Source organism: Pistacia vera, unplaced genomic scaffold (genome assembly GCF_008641045.1).
Source record: "Pistacia vera cultivar Batoury unplaced genomic scaffold, PisVer_v2 Contig160, whole genome shotgun sequence".
Classification (NCBI taxonomy): domain Eukaryota; kingdom Viridiplantae; phylum Streptophyta; class Magnoliopsida; order Sapindales; family Anacardiaceae; genus Pistacia; species Pistacia vera.
This window is the reverse complement of record NW_022195685.1, coordinates 619,542-639,522: the sequence shown is the minus strand read 5'-3', so window position 1 is coordinate 639,522 and position 19,981 is coordinate 619,542. Positions and strand designations below refer to the sequence as shown.

The window sequence follows — 19,981 nt, the reverse complement described above, 5'->3', positions numbered from 1 at the left end:
ATTTGAACTGGGAAAGAAATGTAAGAAACTGTGAGGCGCCTTCTTGATTATCCATGAAAAATGTTTTGAAGTTTGCTCACATTACTTCATTATGTACAATAAAAAATTCCAATTTGTACAAACTAAAAATAAGCCTTATACACATCCATCCTCAGTCCTCATTGCAACTGCAAATGCGAAAACAGACGTTCTGCAATTTAAGTAACTACTTCATATTTTTTTTTTACAGTGTTCTGTATTCATACTCTATATACTCAACTCATGACATAGATTAAGAACACGTATCAATCTTTGCCGGGTGTGTGGTGACCCTCAATTGCACCTACCTTCTCAAGGCCCCATAATTCCTTGTGACCTACAAATGGGAGACGAATTGTCAGGCAAAGCTACAAATATCTTGATATGAAGATAAAATGCGCAGAAACAAAATCTTACTTAAGATTGAAATGATAAAATTATGGACTAGGAATTTTTCTGAATCCAAGTCATCTAATAGGATTTTAAAGGCTCAGTTAACTGTCTTTAACTTCTATTAATAATTTAAAACTGAATGTAAAATTTGCCTGTGATATATGTTGCCTATGACAACAGGCTCCCGAAAATGCTGAAGAAGTTCAGTAAAGGAAGTCTCGATCACAAGGACAATGAGCAATGAATGGATTAGATATACTACTTTATTTTAAAAAAATATGCATCGAATTAGTTCCACATGATGGTCTGTATTTGCATAAGGCTACAGATCTTTGGACAACTGATAGGAACCCACTCCCAAATTGATAGAAATTGGGCTGACTAGTGGGCCTTTGATAAGAATTGGGCTGGGCAATGGGCTTTGTTAGGAATTGGACTGGACAGGGGTTTTTTTGTAGGCTTAGGTAAAACTCTCCTTGAAAAACTAGCTTGCCGAGGGAGGGTACCTAAGCCTTTATAAATCACATGCCCACCCCTTTTCTCTCTCAATGTGGGATCCTAACATTCCCTCACGCTTTAAGACCCAACGCCCCCGTTGGTCTTCTTTCCAAAGAGCGTTAGCCCTCATCGGCCTCTACTGCCCTCCCTTCGGGTCTTACTTCGCCTAGAAGTCTGTCAACAACTCTCCTTCTCAACCCCTCGGGGGGCCCATTGGGCTTTGCTGCATGGGCTCGGAAGGTGGGGCCTGCTCCGATATCATTTGATAGGAACCCACTCCAACAACACAAATAATTGGGCTGGGCAATGGGTTTTTTATAGGACTAGGTATAACTCTCCTTTAAAAACCGGCTTGCCAAAGGAGGGTGCTAAAGCCATTTATAAACCACATACCCACCCCTTTTCCCTCTCAATGTGGGATCTTAACAACAACTAACATAGTAATTTTACAAAACATGTCTAATGTAGGAAGAAAATGAAAACGAACAATAACATTAACATATGGTGGGAACTGCATCTTAGAAAGACATTTTCAGGTCATTGCTTAGATTAAACTCCTTGGGTAAAAAGATGATATTTATATATTTATAGGACGTTAAAGTAGGGATAAAATCACGAACCCGAGGTTGAGACTTGTTTAGTCTCTTTGCAATGTCTTCATCATCATCATCATCATCATCGTCATCTTTACTCATGAGCATTCTGTGAATTGAAGAGTTATCTGATTTCCGTCCCCGCTTAGAGGGTGTTGCACCTTTGCCCCTTCCCCTTGGTGCAGCTCTTTTGCGTCCTTTCCCTTGAAGGCTTCCATCATCATCCTTCAAGAGATTTTATTGAATTAGTTCCAGACCATGTAATCACTATGTTAAGGCACGAGTTAATGTCTAAGATAAATATAATACCTTAACATGCTCAATATAATAACTGAACATGCTCAACACAGCTAATATCATAGCCATAAACTCAATAACTACACAAGAGAAGTGATTCCAACTTTTAAAGGGTTATTCAACACCAAATCATTTCAAACATTAAATTTTCTACGTCGAGGGGCACCAAAAGGGTAACACATGTGAGCATGAAGTGGCTTAGAAGTAAATGCCAAAAATTTATATCTTAATTGAAAGCCGGTCTTTGTTCATCAGTCTGTATCCATTAAGTCTTCAATGCTTATAGATTCACAACAACAACAAGACAATGAAAAAACCGGTAATAACTCAATGCACCAATTTAAATAACTAAAAGAATAGTCCTCACCGAACTGTTATCAACTTCATTGTTTCCATATTTTCCTGCGTCTTCACTAGAGGCAGAATCTACATTATCCTCCTTGTCAACAAGACTCTGAACAGCAGCTTTTGCAGCAACTGATGCAGACCTGCAGAAATACTAAGAAACTTAATTTTTATTTTGGGTCTATATATACAACTCTAACAACACATGGATAAATATAATTTTAATTGCCTATTGATTTGTATCTGTTTTGGTCCATCTTTTCTATTATTTTATGTATGTACGTACAACCCCTAGCATATCTCCACTCTTATTCACATATTTGCTCTCACTAATCACCCAACAGATACTAGGCATGTAAGAGAGTCCATGATGAAAATCCAGATCTTTGATACCTTGAATCAATTTATTCTCACTTGCCAGTCCTAGGGCTTATTTAGACAAACTAGTGCAATTTAACACATAACTGGCATATATTTCACTTTGCTTCAAGAAATAAAGAATGTAATGATATCTATCAAACTATCAATAATCAGGGCCAACATTAACCTCTGAGATTGACGGAACCCCAGAGATATATCAAGCGTCGTCTGCTTCAAGTTACTAGAGCCCCTGCCTCTTCCCCTTCCCCTTCCCCTTCCTCTTGTAGAAGTTTTATCAAGTTGAGACGCATCATTGGATGACCTAGCTGCCGTTGATCCCTTTCGACCTCTGGTGGCATACTTCTTGCCAGATAGCTGTGTTGTGTCTTCATCATCACTAAAAGAAACAGCACTTCCGATTCCTGTGGCACTTTTACTCCTGATATCCTATATGGAATAGAAGATGAAAACTTAAAATGCAGATTACAGTTATACATATTGGAAAAGCCACACATTGGTTTGAGACAAGGAATTACAGACTAGGACCAAATAAAACAGTTTGTGAAAAAAAAAGAAAAAAAAGAAGAAAACATTAAAATATAAAATCACCTCCAAAGATGGTGCACTAAATGTCCACTGTGGGGTATCCTTAGAGTGCATAGACCTTTCCTTGACACGTTCCTGCAAGGAATATTTCACCAATAATGTAAGATGATGCTTGATGGCAAGTGAATAGGATACTTTGTCTTCCCTAAAATCTCATTCGGTGAAAAATCAACTACTTAGGAAAATTCTGTAAGGTTGATGATCAACCATTCTGCTTACATATGCATAATTTTGAAATCAAGAGGCTTAAAGAATAGGGGATATAATAGCTGGAACAGGTAAAAAGCTTGCAAGTGAGAAAAAAAGTTAGGAGGGGGAAAGTCCTTCCTTTAACGTAAAGTTAGTTCCCCACATAGGTTTGTGTGATTGTGTCTTGTGCATTTTCTTCTGCTGGGTGATGCAGCCCATCCATGCGTTATATCAGCACCAGCAATAAATATTAGGCTTAAGTAATTACAAACAGCTCAAGGGCCCTGTAGGTAGGTAGCCCCTATGTTACATTCTAGGTTAAGACGTTAGCAACTGGATGAGGTAAGCTAGGGCTATATTAGATAATGTTAGACATCTTGGAGCCCCTATTGGAGGAAAAAGAAAACATCATTCTTGCCTCCAAGCTCTCTCCAACTTTAAGTATTAGGTCCTCCTCTTCAAAATTCGTTGTATCAGAATCCTTGGCAATTTTGTGCTGTAAGCAAAATGGGAAGCAATCATTAGATTAATAAAGTGAAAGAACAAAATGAAACAGTAATTAACAGCAAACAAATATAATGAACACAAAGAAGCAGAAACTATTTATAATCATATATATATGCAGTGAACCAAAAATCAATGCAAGATCCTCAACATAATTCTTGCTGCAACGAAGAAGATAATATGAAATACTTACACGTGTTTCTTCAAGATTGTATTTTACACAAGAATAGAAAGCCAATTTATCATCCTTGTTAACAAAATTGTGTAATGCAGTGTCCAGATCGTTGACTGGAATAACCTCCATTTTCTGCAAGGCAGACATTATAATGAATATTGAGAACTGAAACAAGATTAAACCTCATTATTCATTACAGGTTCGTAAGTGTTTCTATTTTCCTTTTCATTTCAACCCCCTCCCCCCAACTCTTTTTTTCTAGTAGGATCCATTTAGTTGAGTAACCCACAGATAAAAACATGTATTCAATAAAGCCATCCTCCACATAACTACTAAATCCATGCTTAAAAATGAATATTGCCTGTATGGTTTCCAAATAGACATAGAAGTGTTTGCGCTTAAAAATCAATATTGCCGGTATGGTTTCCAAACAGACATAGAAGTGTTTGCAGTACAAATTTCAATAGAGATACTGATGATTTAATAGCATATATTAGGTAGAGGTTCCCTGTACAAATTTCAATACAGTAAGAAGCAGCAATTGGTGTCATATATGTGATACATTGATCAATAGGAAACATAGACAATGATAGTTAAGTACCAAATTGTTCTCAGCAACTAAGGCCTCTATGTTTTGTTGATTAAGCTCTTCTGGGCGAAGCCTTTCAGAATCATCAATTTTACCTGAAATCCAATAAAGAAACTATAGTTATGCCATTGGCTTCTGACATCAACACCACACAATTATAACCTATAATTATTATTATTTTTCTTTTTTTAAGAAAAGAAACTCTTGATATCAAATTGGAATCAAGAATATTTCATCCAACAAAAAATAGACATAACATCAGATATTCAAAGAGTAAAAAGCAACAGAGAAATCTGCATTTAAGAGACATGACAGATTCTAATGTCAGTATATTAGTCATCCAATAATGTTTGAAACAAAACAGTTAACTTCATTCTCTCTCAAACAGAAATTCTGAAAATTTTCTGAAAACCATGTCTCTGCATTCTGTTTGCAAACTTGAAAATTTTCAACACATGCCCCAGTTTTTAGACCCTAAATTCATTGAATGCCAAAAGCATATGTTTAGTGTGTCAGCCCCACACCAGGCTAGGCAATAGCAGCAATTGTTCAATTAAGTTTCATAACATATCCTAGATTACATAAAGATAAAAGTTACAAGATAACAGGCTGTGGCAGAATCAATGACAACGAAAGTTGATTTGTGATCCAAATTGAATCAAATAATCAAAACCAAGTAAATTATTAACATCAAACAATTTAGTTTACCTTCACTCCGACCCTTTCTAGCAGACTTAGAGAATATTAGAATGTCTTGGGGATTCGCAACCTGCAAAATTTTAAGATCATTTATATTTCTCAATTGAATGTAATCCTAAATAAACAAGCAGTTACTTCCCAATCAACTATGAATTATACTGGAGATACCTTTCCCACATATTTCTGCCCAAATCTTTGAGGATTTATTGTCATGAATCCAGAGTAATCCACCTGCCAAATTAGTCAGAGAAGTTAAGGATCATTCCACTTGTGGAAGGGGGGTTAAGATAACAGGTGTACAAGAAGGTTTAGCCACATACAATAATTCCAACAGAGATCTAAGAAAGTTCTCTATGTGGATAGAGGGAGCAGGAAAAGACATCATTCACAAAGTTTACATGGAAACTATGGCTCTAACAAGAAATTATAGTTTATATATCCTAACCCAAGTGGTTAAGATTAACTCTTTCTTGAATTTATGACCGCAGGAACACTAGAGACCAGGGCTATGAAATAGTATAGGCTGACTTTTCATAAGCTGAAATGTGGGCCAGGGCAAAACAAATATGCAAGAATCTCAAATGTAAAACAACCTAATCAACTATAGGTTTGGGGAAATTTACCTTAATTCTGACCAATGGTAACTTGGTCTCTGAACTGTTAACAGCCTTCTTATTAGATCTCTCTATCAGATTTCTGACCTAAATAGAATGAAGTTATAATAATAAAGTTAATGCATAGGCACATATTACACAGCCTCCAAGAATTACAATCACAAATAACAGTTAGAGGACATGAGAAACCCAGATAGTCAAAATCAAAACAACCCTTACCACTTTGTCTAAATGTTCAAGAATTGAATTTTGATCATTGGGATCTATGTCAGATTCATCCTTTAATACAATCTGCACCATGAAAATTGAGTAAGTCGCGTAAATTTCCTCAGAAGATGAAAAAAGGAAAAAAAAAAAAAAAAAATTACCTCTGTATATTCGAAGGGCCTCACGGAAGTCAAAGGTATCTTGGTTGGACGATATTGATTTCCCTGTAAAAGATGCATCATATCAACACAGTGAAGACAAATAAAACAATGATACTGCCTATTAAAAAAGACAAATTACAGTTGTTTTCCCCAAACAAACCTTTATTTCTAAGAGAAGCACGTGCTTTGGCTTTGATTCTCCATCAATCAATGATGTTGCTACTGAAGAACCTGGTTGTGTAATATGAAATCCCATCCCTGGAACTTCCTTTGGAAATCAAAATCCACTTCCAACTTAGTGATAATATACAAGACTGATGTTTTATGGAAAAGGAATTACAGTGTGAATGAAACCTGAGGATCAACAAGACATTCATGTTCATGTCCCCATACTATAAAGTCGAGGAAGCGTGGTAAAAAGTGTTCATTTATTGCATTTTTAGGGTTTGTCTTCACTCTGCAGACAACATCACTGGGTAAGAATACAAAATTACAAACAATATGCTCAGAGTGTACACTATAGACTTTGTAACTGCCCACAGCTTCAAAGTTAAGTGATAAAGCATGCACTAGCACTAGCACACAACCTGTTCTGATGAAGCACCAGAATGTTGAACCAGTCTGACACTTGACAACCTTCTTGGGCTTCAGGCCGCATCCATTGTACACCATGTGGTGTCTAAAAAATAAAAAAGAACTATAAATAAGCAAACTTAAGTTTAGTCCTTACACAGTTGCAAAGCAAATATTCAACTAATAGTACCTGAAACATTCTATTTAACCGTTCATCTCTGATGTTTCCAAGACCGTAGAGAGCCACAGCTGTTGGACCCTGCAATATATCGGTTATAAGTCAAGCTAAAAAACACTTTAATAAATTTTTCACACCCTCTATTAAAAAAATTTACCAACCTTTCTGATAAGAATAGGGTAGAGAGTGATCTGACCAACACCAGATCCCCCAAGAACCATTTTCCCGAAATAGTTCACAAGATTACATGCTGAAAGGATATCAACTGCAGAAAGGTTGTCCTGTCACCATTGCCAATAGAAAGGAATAAGACATTCAGAGTGATGGACACCCAAACAGATAAAGTAACAAGACTTTTTGAAAGAAGAAAGAATGGACTATTATATACCAAATAACCCTCAATGATTTACAATCAAATGCGAACTCTCTTGCCATATCACATTTGCTTACCCTTCTCTCTCTAAATACTTTCCTCTTTTTTACCATATTCTTTACAAAAATAAAGTATCCTAAACTAAAAACAACATCACAGTACAGGAAGTTATAGGTTTGATCTAACTTATAGCATTAAATTTTGGAGACAAACTCAAGCGCCCATGACTTTCTAATTAATTGTGGGTAGAGCACCTCAAACATTAAAATTAAAAATACAGCAAGTCATTACAAAATGCATACCACTCCAGCGGGATCATCATGATTTCCATGGATACTGAACACTGGCAAACCAACATTGAAGTGAGGATCTTCATAATTTACATGACCAAATCTGTTCAGAATGGCAAGTTGTTATGAATAAGATTGGCAAATTGATATTTGTGTAAGATTGCATGTAATGATGCATGAGTATTTGTGTGTGTGAATAGATGCATGCAACTATTATGAGCTTAATTTTATGGTTTGAGGAAAGGTTTTACCCAGAAAATGTAAGATTTAAACAACTAAAAAATAATGGTGCATCCTAACCAAGTCACAATGTAGAATGAGGCTGCAAAAGAAAGGCACAAAAGAAGGAGAGAAATGGTTTCAAGAGATAGCACAAGGCTACTAATAACCTCAACCTATTGACACGATCAAAATTAAGTTTATTATTTGAGTCATGAATGAGAAATAAGACGTGCCAATAGCATAGCCATGTCAAAGAAAATAGATGCATATGTCCAATCTGAAAAAAGGAGACAACATTTTAAAATTGTAGAAATACAGTAGGTTTAAATGCAGAAAAAGTCATTACATATTTTGAAAATTTACAGTCTGGTCACTAACAACTTGGAACTGTACAGGTCGATCATTTAGGCAATGGCGACGCAGAATCTCAATTGCCTTCACTAGAGTTGACCTTGAGGGTTTATTCTCATGGAAAAGATCACCACCAAGGAGTAAGAAGTCTACCTGTACCAGATAGAAATAAGTGCCTGCCGAGTGGCAATTATTAACGAGACCCATAAAAATAAAGTACAAATTCCTTCAACCCAAAGTTTTCCAATACAAATTAATTTAACTTGAGAATGGAAGAACATAATTGTCAACTAAAACATGAAAAAGATATATCCATTTGCAAGAGCAACATCAAGTTTCCCTAGAAATTAAACTAACAGGAAACAAACCAACAGTTCACTGAGAGCACAATGCAAAGTAGTAAGTTAATCATCACCTTTTTTTGCTCTGCTATTGAGCATATCTCCTCGAATGCCTGGAATGAATCATGTCGTCGTATTTCATCCTTCTCCATGTAGCCCAGATGGCAATCCGTAGCAACTAGTATACGAAGTGTACTGGCAGTATCCTCCCTAAAATTTCTTTCATCATATACATGAAAATGTTTTGGTAGATAAAATACATATCCCAACTAATGAACTTCCTCCTACCCCATGTTAAATGAAAGCTTTCAAAAAAATTGTGAAGCGATCATGTTAGAAATGGCAAGAGGGATACAAAACACATGCCACAGCCCCAAAAAAAATTGTTGAAAATCTACCCACAAGGCGTTTCAACAAAATTTAGTAAGATATATGTTAATACAAATTAAATTATATGCAGCACCAAGTTTCTCTTAACATTACAGAGGAAAATTTAATGAATTCAAGATTCCAATTCTACTGCACCTCAGTACCGAAAACACTACAAAATCCAAACAGACTAAAACAAAATACATCATTCAACGCACGGACTCAGAACCATTTTGACTGATTGTTGAACTAATCAAAGAAGCACAAATGCATTTGTAAGTAAAAAGAAAGAAAACAGTTAATGTCAGGTTTGAAAGTACATAATTAGAGCTTTAAAATACTTAGCTTAACTTAAACAAGTTAACCAATTTAAATTTAACACTATCACTGACATTAAAAAGAAAAAAAATCAATATTTCACTTTTATAAGTGAGAATTTACCTCGACGTTTCCCCCATGATGCTCCAAACCTAAAAAGTAATAAGCATATGTCAACAATAAATAAATCAATAAAATAAAATAAAAATGATAAACGAAACCCTAATACCGTTCACCAGAAAATACCGAAGAAGAAAGTGGGGACGTAAATCAATTAAGACTTCTCAGTTTGGTTACTACAAAATCGTTGATAACAAGAGAAATATATTTAAAATGTTAACAGCAATAATAAGTAAACCGAGATAGTCAACGATTTAAAGTTTTATTTAGTTTGAATTCGATAGACGATAGAGTGAATACCTTTTACAGTGATTATGCTGAGAGAGTGACGACAATGTTACCTTGTGTTGATGAATAGATAAAACGCTGCGTTTTTGTTGATGGGAGCTGAGTTTCTGGAGAATTGAGTGAGAAGAAGAGGGTTTTTGGTGGCGGGGAATTTCAAAGAGCTCGAAGAGGAAAATGGGAAAATTGACGGGATTTTTTAATCCCCGAACGTTTCAGTATTTTCATATAGACCCTACATTTTTTTTTTTTTTAATTAAACCCTGTGTTTTAAGTTTTAAACATAAAGTTACAAAAATGCTAGTAGACGTGTATTAAATTTTCATTATAAAGATATATAATATTATTAATTATTATTGATAAAAAAATAGAGGTATCGCTCATTATGTAAGAGTTAAATACCATTCATAGATAAATTTAATAAATTTGATGGGCAAATACGATAAAATTATTTAATTGGAAGCACAATTATTTTTTTGGAAGTCATTAAAATGCCCTCTATAATTATTGAAATTTAAAACATTTCCCTCCATCCCTTTCTCGTAAGGATGGGCTTTCAAGGGCGGGGTGCGGAGAGATCCCACCCCGTCCCCTAGGGCATGGAATTTTATGGTTTCCATTACTATTTTTTCAAGGAATCCCCGCCTTGTTCGGCAGGGCGTGAAAAAGGCCCATCCTTACTCCTTTACCCACACTATTGAAATTTAAAACATTTCTCTCCCTTGCCGAGATTATTAATAATCCATTATAAACCCCGCTTATAGGAGGTTTTTGACGATTTGAGAGATTGAATGCACTCAAATTAAACCACATTATAGGAATATACAAAACTAACTTGTAATTGTTGTAATTTTAGTGGTGTTGTTTAGTAATAACTTAGGAAAGATAAAGTAAACAGAGTGAATAACAAGGACCAAAGTGAGAGGATTGAGAGATGTGAGCGATATAGCTTAGACTCTCAAATATTTGGATTGATCACAAATGAATTGTATTTAACCTTACTCAAGAAAAACCCAGTGGAAAAAAACCAAAGTGAAGAAATACAACTTTACAATGAAACTGTAACGTGAAGTTGGACGTGCTTCATACTGACTCATTAAAAACCTTGTCAGGAAAACCTATTGGGACAAAAACTGATCAAGGAAAATAGAGTACAGTGCACATATATCCAGTACAATAAACAATACAACAAACTTTCCTTAAAACTCCTTCTAATTGATGCTCCTCTTCGTCAATGCTCCCCCTCATAATGGTAGAATTAATTTAGTAACTTATTGAGCTGCCGCATACTGATGTTATACACTAACTTTTCAAATGTTGATGTTGGTAAGGCCATAGTGAATAAATCTGCAAGATTATCACTAGAGCGCATTTGTTTGACACCAATCTCTCAATTTTGCAAGAGTTCGTGGGTGTAAAAGAACTTCGGTGAAATATGCTTGGTTTTGTCTCCTTTGATATATCCTCCTCTGACTTGAGCAATACATGTTGCATTGTCTTCATTTTTAATTATGGGATCATCTGAGGTACGTGGCAATTTGCATGTACTTTCAATATGATGGATGACAGATTTTAACCATACGCATTCTCGGTTGGCTTCATGAAGCGCAAGAATCTTAGAATGATTGGAGGAAGTGGCAATCGATGTTTGTTTCATAGAGCACCATGATATTGCAGTACCATTGTAAGTGAAAACATATCTCGTTTGCGAGCAGGCTTTGTGTGGATAAAAAAGGTACCCAACATCTGTATAGCCAACTAATTTAGGATCATTAACAGATTTCCTTGGATAAAATAATCCCGAGTCTTTTGTTCCATTGAGGTAACGAAAGACATGTTTGATCTAATTCTAATGTCGGCGAGTTAATACAAAGCTAAATCTTACCAACAAATTCACTGCAAAGGCTATGTCTAGTCTTGCACATTTTGTCAAATATAATAATGCATGTATTGCATTTAGATACGGTACTTTAGGACCAAGTATCTTTTTGTTGTCTTCTTTAGGATGGAATGGATCATTTTTAAGATCAAAAGACTGAACTACCATTGGGGTACTCAAGGGGTGAGATTTATCCATATTAAATTGCTTTAGGATCTTTTCAGTATAATTTGAATGATGGAGCAAAATTCCATCTGAACAATGCTCAATCTGCAGGCTGAGACAATACTTTGTTTTCCCTAGATACTTCATTTCAAATTCTCTTTTTAAGTACTCAGCAGCTTTTTTGAGCTCTTTAAGAGTCTATATTAAGTTCATGTCATTGACATGTACTGCCACAATTGCAAATCCTAATTCTGACCTTTTTATAAAGACACATGGGCATACAGGATCATTGATGTATCCTTCCTTCATCAAATATTCACTGAGACGATTATACCACATTCGTCCTTATTTTAACTCATATAACAATCTTTGCAATTTTATTGAATACATGTTCCTTTTATTTGCTTCTGGCACTTTGAATCCTTTAGGGATTTTCATATAGATATCAGTACCGGTGTACCATATAAATACACAGTGACAGCGTTTATGAAACGCATATCAAGTGCTTCTAAGACTAATAAACTAATCAAGTATTGAAATGTGATCACATCCATCACTGTTGAATACATCTCATCGAAATCAATTCTAAGTCTCTACAGGAAACCTTGAGCCACTAGTTTGGCCTTATACCTAGCAATCACTATAAGAAAAACTACATTATGCAACCAATGTTTTAGCAACTGACCAGAATTAGTTACAAAAAGGCTACATTTACCAACTAAATAGCTATTGGTCGAGCAAAGAGAATTAAAATTTTGGGGTCCACATGTTCCAACTTTTGGCGTCTAAAGTTAATTTTCTACGACTATTTTGCTAGTCACAGAATAGGTTGCTTTAATGATTAATAAATTTAGTTGTCATTTTTAATGGGTGATTTTTCCCTCCATAATTTGACAATTTGCATCTAAAATATTATATTTTACATCTACATTATTGGTTATAGAAAACAATTTTTTGCAACTAGCCCTTAGTAGCTAAATTAGTTGTGAATAATTAGGAATTTATTAGTAACTATTATGATTAGTTATAGAATAATAAAATTACCAAAATGTCCCATATTTGGACAATAATTACAAGGGCCCAAGGTATTTTTAGCAACAAATGTTTGTGTTCATATTAACAATAGTTGCAAAAAATTATATACAGCAACTAAATTCGGTTTAATTGCCAATTTAAGTTGAAAAATTCATGTTCTCCCCAAATTATTTGTTCCTGCCAAACCTAACATATAGGCAACTAAGACTACTTCTTTTGTGACTAAATGTTTAGTTCCAAATTCACTTGTTTGCCAAATATAATTATATTTAAAAATTAAACAACTAAATAAAAGCCTTACTTTTTTAAGTTATTTACAGAAAACCTTAACCTATATAAAGCAAACCTTTTTCCCAATCCCTAATCTCTTCTCCACGCATCTTCATTGGAATCCCTATTTCCCAAACGCAGAACCTTACTTCATCTCTTCTCCTGCATCTTCATCTTAATCCCTATTTCTCGAATTTCCCAAAGCAGAACCTCACCTCATCTCCTCTCCACGTATCTTCATCTTTCAAATGATCTTCTCGGCTTCCTTCATTCATCCAATATGAGGCAGTCCCTAACCTCCCATAAGTACAGATTTTGGTTCTTTGGTTCTCTCACATTGTCTAGAGAATCTTCAACAAGAAAGCAAAAACCAAAGAAGAAAAAGTAAGTCCAATCTCTCTCTCTCTCTCTATGTAATGGAAAGTGTCATTTCTTGCAAAAGAAAATTATAATTGCTAATGTTTGAAATTTATTTGTGTGTTTGCATTTTTTCTCTGTTTTTCGGGTACTGCTTGTATTCTGTATTTGTAACATTGATGAAATGGGAGATTCTAATGTTAATGAAACATATCGAGCCCAAAAAATGAGAAAAAATAGAATATGTTAGTAAACTTAGGTAGTTATATTAGAAGTTGATGACACAAATTTATGATACTGAATTTATATTTTGTTTGTGAACCTAGAAGGTCACAGTGGATAGAAGATGGATTTGGTTGTCTAATAGGTTGTGCAATGAATATATTTAGGGAATTGACTTTTTCATAGACATTCCAAAACAACATTTGGATAGTGAGGGTAAGACTTGTTGCCCATGTAGAACTTGTTTGAATACAAGATCACATGATATATACACCATTCAGCTACATTTGTATAGACATGGGTTTTCAAGAAGTTAAGATGTATGGACTTTTCACGGGGAACACATGAATCTAGGAACCATATTTGACGACATGTCTAGTGATGAAGTGGACAATGAATAAGAAGATGACGATGAAATCATGGAAATGTTGAATGATGCTCGTGGTCTAGTAAACATGCATATGAACGTTGATTCATCAAATGTAGGTGGTAGTACAGCCCAGAATCTTAGGAGCGTAGACTACGAGAAATTTGATGAGTTGTTTGCATATGCTCAACAAGAATTGTATCCAGGGTGCACCAACATCCTAGTCCTAGAGTTCATAGTTAAATTGATGCATATAAAAGCCATCAGTCACATGACTGACAAATCATGTGACTTGATAATACAGTTGATAAAAAGTGTGTTGCCTATAGGATCCAATCTCCTCGAATCCTGCTACAAAGCTAGAAAAATTATGCAATAATTAGGATATTAATCAATACATGCATGTAGGTTAGATTGTGCATTATTTTGGAAGGAGCATGCGAATGCTCATAAATGTCCTGTATGTCATGAACCTAGATATCAAATTAATGATGGAAAAGGTAAAAAAATTGCACATAAGGTTATGCATTACTTCCCATTGAAACCTAGACTCCAACGACTTTTAATGTCAAGGCACATAGTTGAAGATATGAAGTGGCATAAGGAAAAATGATTAAATACAAAAGATATGTTGAGGCATCCTGCTGATTTTGAATCTTAGAAGGAATTTGACAAGATATACCCTTCATTTATACAAGATCTCCGAAATGTCCGGATGGGTATTGCAACTGATGGTTTTAATCATTTTGGGAACATGAATATATCTTATAGCATGTGGCTGGTGGTACTTGTCCCTTACAATTTGCCTTCATGGAAGTGTATGAAAGACCTATGATGTCATTGCTCATTCCAGGGCCTAAAGCACTTGAAAGAGATATTGATGTGTATTTGAGTCCACTGATTGAAGAATTAAAATAGTTATGGGTTGATGGTGTACAGACTTATGATACAGCTCGAGGAGAACATTTTCGTTTACATGCCGTTGTCATGTGGTCAATTAATGATTATCCCGCCTTAGGCAATTTGTCTGGATAGAGAACCAAAGGCTATAAGGCTTGTCCTGTATGTAATGAGAATACTTCATCCCAATTGTTGAGAAGTAAAATATGCTACATAGGACATCGGTGATTCTTGTCTCCAGATCATCGGACAATTCGATGGGAATAAAGAAGTTAGATCTCCACTTAAACTATATTCAAGGGATGAAATTCATGAACAACAATCTCATGTGAAAGATGTGCATTTTAGGAAAAATATATTATCAGTTGATAGAGGTAGAAAAAGGAAACACAGTCCTAGTGAATCAAATTGGATAAAGAAAAGTATATTCTTTGAGTTGGAATATTGGTGTAAACTTAAAATCAGACATAACCGTGATATGATGCACATTGAAAAAAACATATGTGACAACATTTGCACATTATTGAAAATCAAAGGGAAATCAAAAGATACGGATAAAGCTCGACTCGATTTGGCTAATATGAACATACGTAAAGAGTTACATTTGCAGCCTCATGGTGATAGATATTTGAAACCACAAGCATGTTATACTCTTACAGTAGATGAGAGAAGACAATTTTACCAGTTCCTGAAATTAGTTAAGTTTCCAGACAGGTATGCAAGTAATATCTTCTCCCTATGTATCAATGTGAAAAACAACAAGGTTCACGGGTTAAAGAGCCACGATTGTCATGTCCTGCTACAACAACTGTTGCCAGTAGGAATACGTCCATATTTGCGTAAAGACATTTGTACTGTACTTGTCGAGCTGTCCTACTTCTTCTAACAAATATGTGCTAGAACTATGTCTGTAAATGATCTAAATAGATTGGAACAAGATATAGTCCTAATTCTTTATAAGCTTGAAATAGTTTCCCTCCTGCATTTTTTAATATTATGGTTCATTTGGCTATACACCTTTCACTGGAAGCTATATTGGGTGGTCCAGTTAGACATCGGTGGATGTATCCAATTGAAAGGTTTTTGGGGAAATTGAAAAAATATGTTAGGAACAAAGCTAGACCAGAGGGCTCTATTGCGGAAGGTTATATTGTGAATGAAGCATTAACATTTTGTTCAATGTATCTGTGGGGAATTGAAACTAGATTTAATCGAGCAGAGAGAAATGATGACGGTTTGCATGGACATCCAGAAGGAGTACTATTGATTTTCTGTCAAAAGGCTTGTCCATGGGGTTCAAGGAACTTAATTAAACTTCCACAAGATGAATTGCAAAAGGCTCATTGGTTTGTCTTAAACAATTGCGAAGAACTGCAACCTTTTCTAGAGTGAGTCTGTTTTTAAGTTTAGTTTGAAACCTGTTGAGAAACAAATGTTTGCAATTGTATATAAGTTGATCATTATAACCATATTTCTCTCTTTTATTTATGTAACAAACAGAGAACACTTAAGTGAGTTGGAGGCCCAAAATTGTGACAACATATTCAAAACACAAGAACAATCATTTCCTAAATGGTTTGTAGATCGTGTAAGTATACCTTTATCATTTAAAAAACATACAAAACAAGGTTTAATATGTTTTAGGTAATTTTATTGATTTGGAATTGATGTTTTTGTGTAGATGAACACCTTGAATGTTGATGGGTGCAATGATACAACTAAGGAATTGTACTCCTTATCTTGTGGTTCTAATTTTCATGTTAATTTTTTTAATGATTGTATTGTCAATGGAATGTGTTTCCATAACAATGATCAATCACATTGTCGAGTTACACAAAATAGTGGAGTGATGGTGATCCAATTGATTTTTATGGTGTATTAAGTGGTTTGTTAGAGCTAAATTATGTTAATGGGTTTTGAGCTATATTATTCAAGTGTATCTGGTTTGACACTGATGCAAAAAAGAAGAGGATACAAAAAGATTATCATCTCACTTGTATTAATGTTGGCAAATTGTGGTATGAAAATGATCATTTTATACTTGCAATTCAAGCTCAACAAGTATTCTATGTTGATGATTACAAACTTGAGACTAATTGGAAAGTGGTTCGAAAAGCTCAACATAGAAACCTATGGGATGTACAAGAGATGGATAACACAAATGAAGAAGATGAGCATGTTGTTCCTGTATAAGAAGATGAGTTTGACAAGGGACATTTCATTAGAAATGATGTTGATCCAAACTTGGTTGATGCAACAATTACACATGTTGGAGCTGAAGTTGTGGGAGATGATGTCGATGTTGATGTTGAAGAAGAAGAAGATATGTTGATTGATTATTGTACTGATAATGAAAATGATTTAATGAGTGATTCTGATAACAACTTCTGATGGTATGAATGTATGCTTATATGTACTCTTTACTGATTATATGCATGTTTAAATATAGTTAATGATCTAATTTCATGAGATTAATTGTATAAAGTGACTTAAATCTTACCTGCTATTTTTTCTCTTATGTTGATGTTGCAGATTCCGAAATGGCTCCTAGTACAAGAAGGACCCTAGCTAAATGTGCAAATGCTGTTCAGATGAATTAGAGTGTTGAACTGACTCCTAAAACTGCTGCAAACGCTGGTAAAGTTATGATATTGGTTAACTTAAGCATACTGAAATATATACTTGGATTTTAGATATTGTCTCCAATGTTTGCTTAGAATTTAAGAATCCATTTTACTTTACCAACATGTAAACAGTCCTTGTGATAACATATTATTTACTAATGATGCATTATTTTGATTTTGTAGGCAATATCGTGGCAAAGAACGTGAGAGGGAAGACTAGAGGAGTCGGATGTGAAAGACTCATACAAACAGCCAAGTCGAAGTTGCATGTAGACTTTAAAAAAGAAGATGGAGTACCTACGAAAGTAAATGCATCAAAGTTGAGTACAGAGGTTGGAATAGTTGCGAGGAACTATGCCCTCGTTAGAGTGCTTACTTGGAAGAAAGTTCCCAACGATGTGGAAAAACAAATGATTGCTCGTATCATGGTAATGTCTTTCATATTGTTATCCATATTGGCATACTTCCTTATGAAAATAATATATAATACCCATACAAGTTTAATGCATATACATTATTGCTGAATTCAGACCAAGTTTGACATCAATATCATGGAGCCTCATGTACTCAAATGGTTGAAACACAAACTGTGTAAGAGATTCAACAACTTTCAGAGTGCCCTGCACAATAAATTCAAAGCATATGCTACTAAGGAGGAAGCATTACAGAATAGACCTGAAGAAATTAAAGATCCTGATGATTGGATATATCTTTGTGACCTTTTTTCAAGTGAAAAGTTTCAGGTAAGGTCAACATCACTTTTTATGTTATTACATATGTATTGTATTTTAATATTAAATTTTTTGGTGTTAGGCACAGTCAAAAACTTATTCTGAGAATCGATTGAAGATGAGGTGTAACCACCGCCGTGGTTCCAAGAACTTTATTCAACACAAAAAGGAAAAGGTATTTAATATTATTCACCTATACAAATATACAGCTTTGTTTTCCTGTTTACTAATTTTATTTCAATTTATGGTCAGTGACCATATAAACTATTAAGGCAAAGCAACTTGGGGAATATGTCGGTCCTATACAATTATTTGATGACACTAATTGTGTTGGAGTAGGTGCCTGTAGATGTAAAAATCTACTTGTACGGAAGGGGGGTCTGATCCCGTGAGGTTGAGGCCACTAGCGATCCGCTGCACCTGCACACATAGAGAAATACACACGTGAAGCGAACGGGAAACACCGGGGTGGTGTTTGCCGTAGGCACTCCGACGCTTAAGTCAGCAAGGCTAAGAGAGGCTAATATAGTGAGGGTTAAGGAGTAGAGGTTACCGGAAGTCTAGTCGGGGACTGTGACTACGATGGTGATGTGGAGCTCTCAAGTCAGAGCTTTCAGTGTGAAGGTGTAATGTCATCTCTCCTTTGTGAGAGGGCTGGCCTCTGCTTATATAGTGGTCGTCTGGTCTCCCAATCCTGGTAGAAGTAGGAGTCCTAGTATGACTATGATGCAAACCCTAGAAGAATTAGGGTCGTGGTAAGCTGTCTTACCAGTGTCCGGATAGGAAGGTAATTCTGATTAGGAGAGTAACTCCGAGTAGGAAAGTGATCAGGAATAGGAAGGTGACCTTGAATGGGAGATTGATCATGAGTAGGAAAGTATTCTTAGGGGGTTGTGGGCTTTGGATTTGCCCATGGACCTAGGAAATGGACTGGGATTAGGAGGCTCGTGCCCACGTGGTTTGGGCTGGCTATATCTTGTACCGAATGGGCCTAATCTGGTTGGGTCATATCGGGATTGGGCCTGACTTCTTCTTTAGTGTCGAGCCCGTTTTCCTATTCGGGCCAAGGACGGTTTTTGGCCCTAACAGTTTACCCCCCACTCTCTGAGTTAAGAGTTTCTTAAGTCAGAGAGTAGGAAGCGATCGATAGGCACTCAGTCTCCCTTCTTGGACGGTCGATTATCGGCATAGCTGACCAGTTTGATGTAGGTGATTCGTAGTTAAGGGTCGCTCGGTATCAAAGCTGATCCGAAATGTGCAGTCACCCCAAGAGGGTGTGCCCGATTGGTGTGAAGGGTCGAAGGGACTGAGATAACGAGACTTCTGGGGCTCACGTGCTCGTTCGGTGTGTCCTGCTGACTGGAGAAGTGAACTAAAATCCCATGACAGGGGTATCCGCTCGGTATGTCGGGTCGAATGAGTTGGAGACGATGTTAAATTAAAGGTTCATTCAGTTGGGGTACTCGGGTGATCGAGTGGGATGGAATCGGCTCGACTGGTTTGTTGGACCGTAAGACTTGCGCTTGTGACTCCATGGCGCTTTTTACTGGATGCCAAAGGGCCAAACAAAATGCGCAAACATTTGACCTATGGCTGCCCACTCGTTCGCTATAGAAGACTGAATGAACGAGGCCCCTTAGCTTGATCACCTCGAGGGTGAACAAGTGCGAGACTGCTCCTAGCCGATCGCCCAAATTTGGAGAATCTCCTAGACGTGAAGCATGAGAGTGTAAGCTTCGTTGCGGGAGCCAACCTATTGCAAT

At 35.9% G+C, this 19,981-nt stretch overlaps 1 protein-coding gene across 1 annotated transcript; it reads right to left on the bottom strand.

Moving 5' to 3' along the window:
* Positions 1–40: 40 nt before the first annotated feature.
* On the bottom strand, positions 41–9,842 carry LOC116125138 (double-strand break repair protein MRE11). The gene is made up of 24 exons (XM_031410854.1): positions 9,684–9,842; positions 9,510–9,559; positions 9,387–9,415; positions 8,651–8,786; positions 8,231–8,388; positions 7,675–7,765; positions 7,161–7,280; positions 7,012–7,080; positions 6,836–6,927; positions 6,603–6,705; positions 6,409–6,516; positions 6,249–6,311; positions 6,100–6,171; positions 5,890–5,967; positions 5,435–5,497; positions 5,276–5,336; positions 4,580–4,662; positions 3,997–4,110; positions 3,718–3,795; positions 3,114–3,185; positions 2,692–2,951; positions 2,167–2,287; positions 1,530–1,727; positions 41–355 (listed from the first exon to the last, which is right to left on the bottom strand). The coding sequence occupies exons 3-24, from the start codon at positions 9,401–9,403 to the stop codon at positions 323–325; spliced, it is 2,190 nt and encodes a 729-aa protein (XP_031266714.1). The 5' UTR covers positions 9,404–9,415; positions 9,510–9,559; positions 9,684–9,842; the 3' UTR covers positions 41–322.
* Between the last annotated feature and the right edge of the window lie 10,139 nt (positions 9,843–19,981).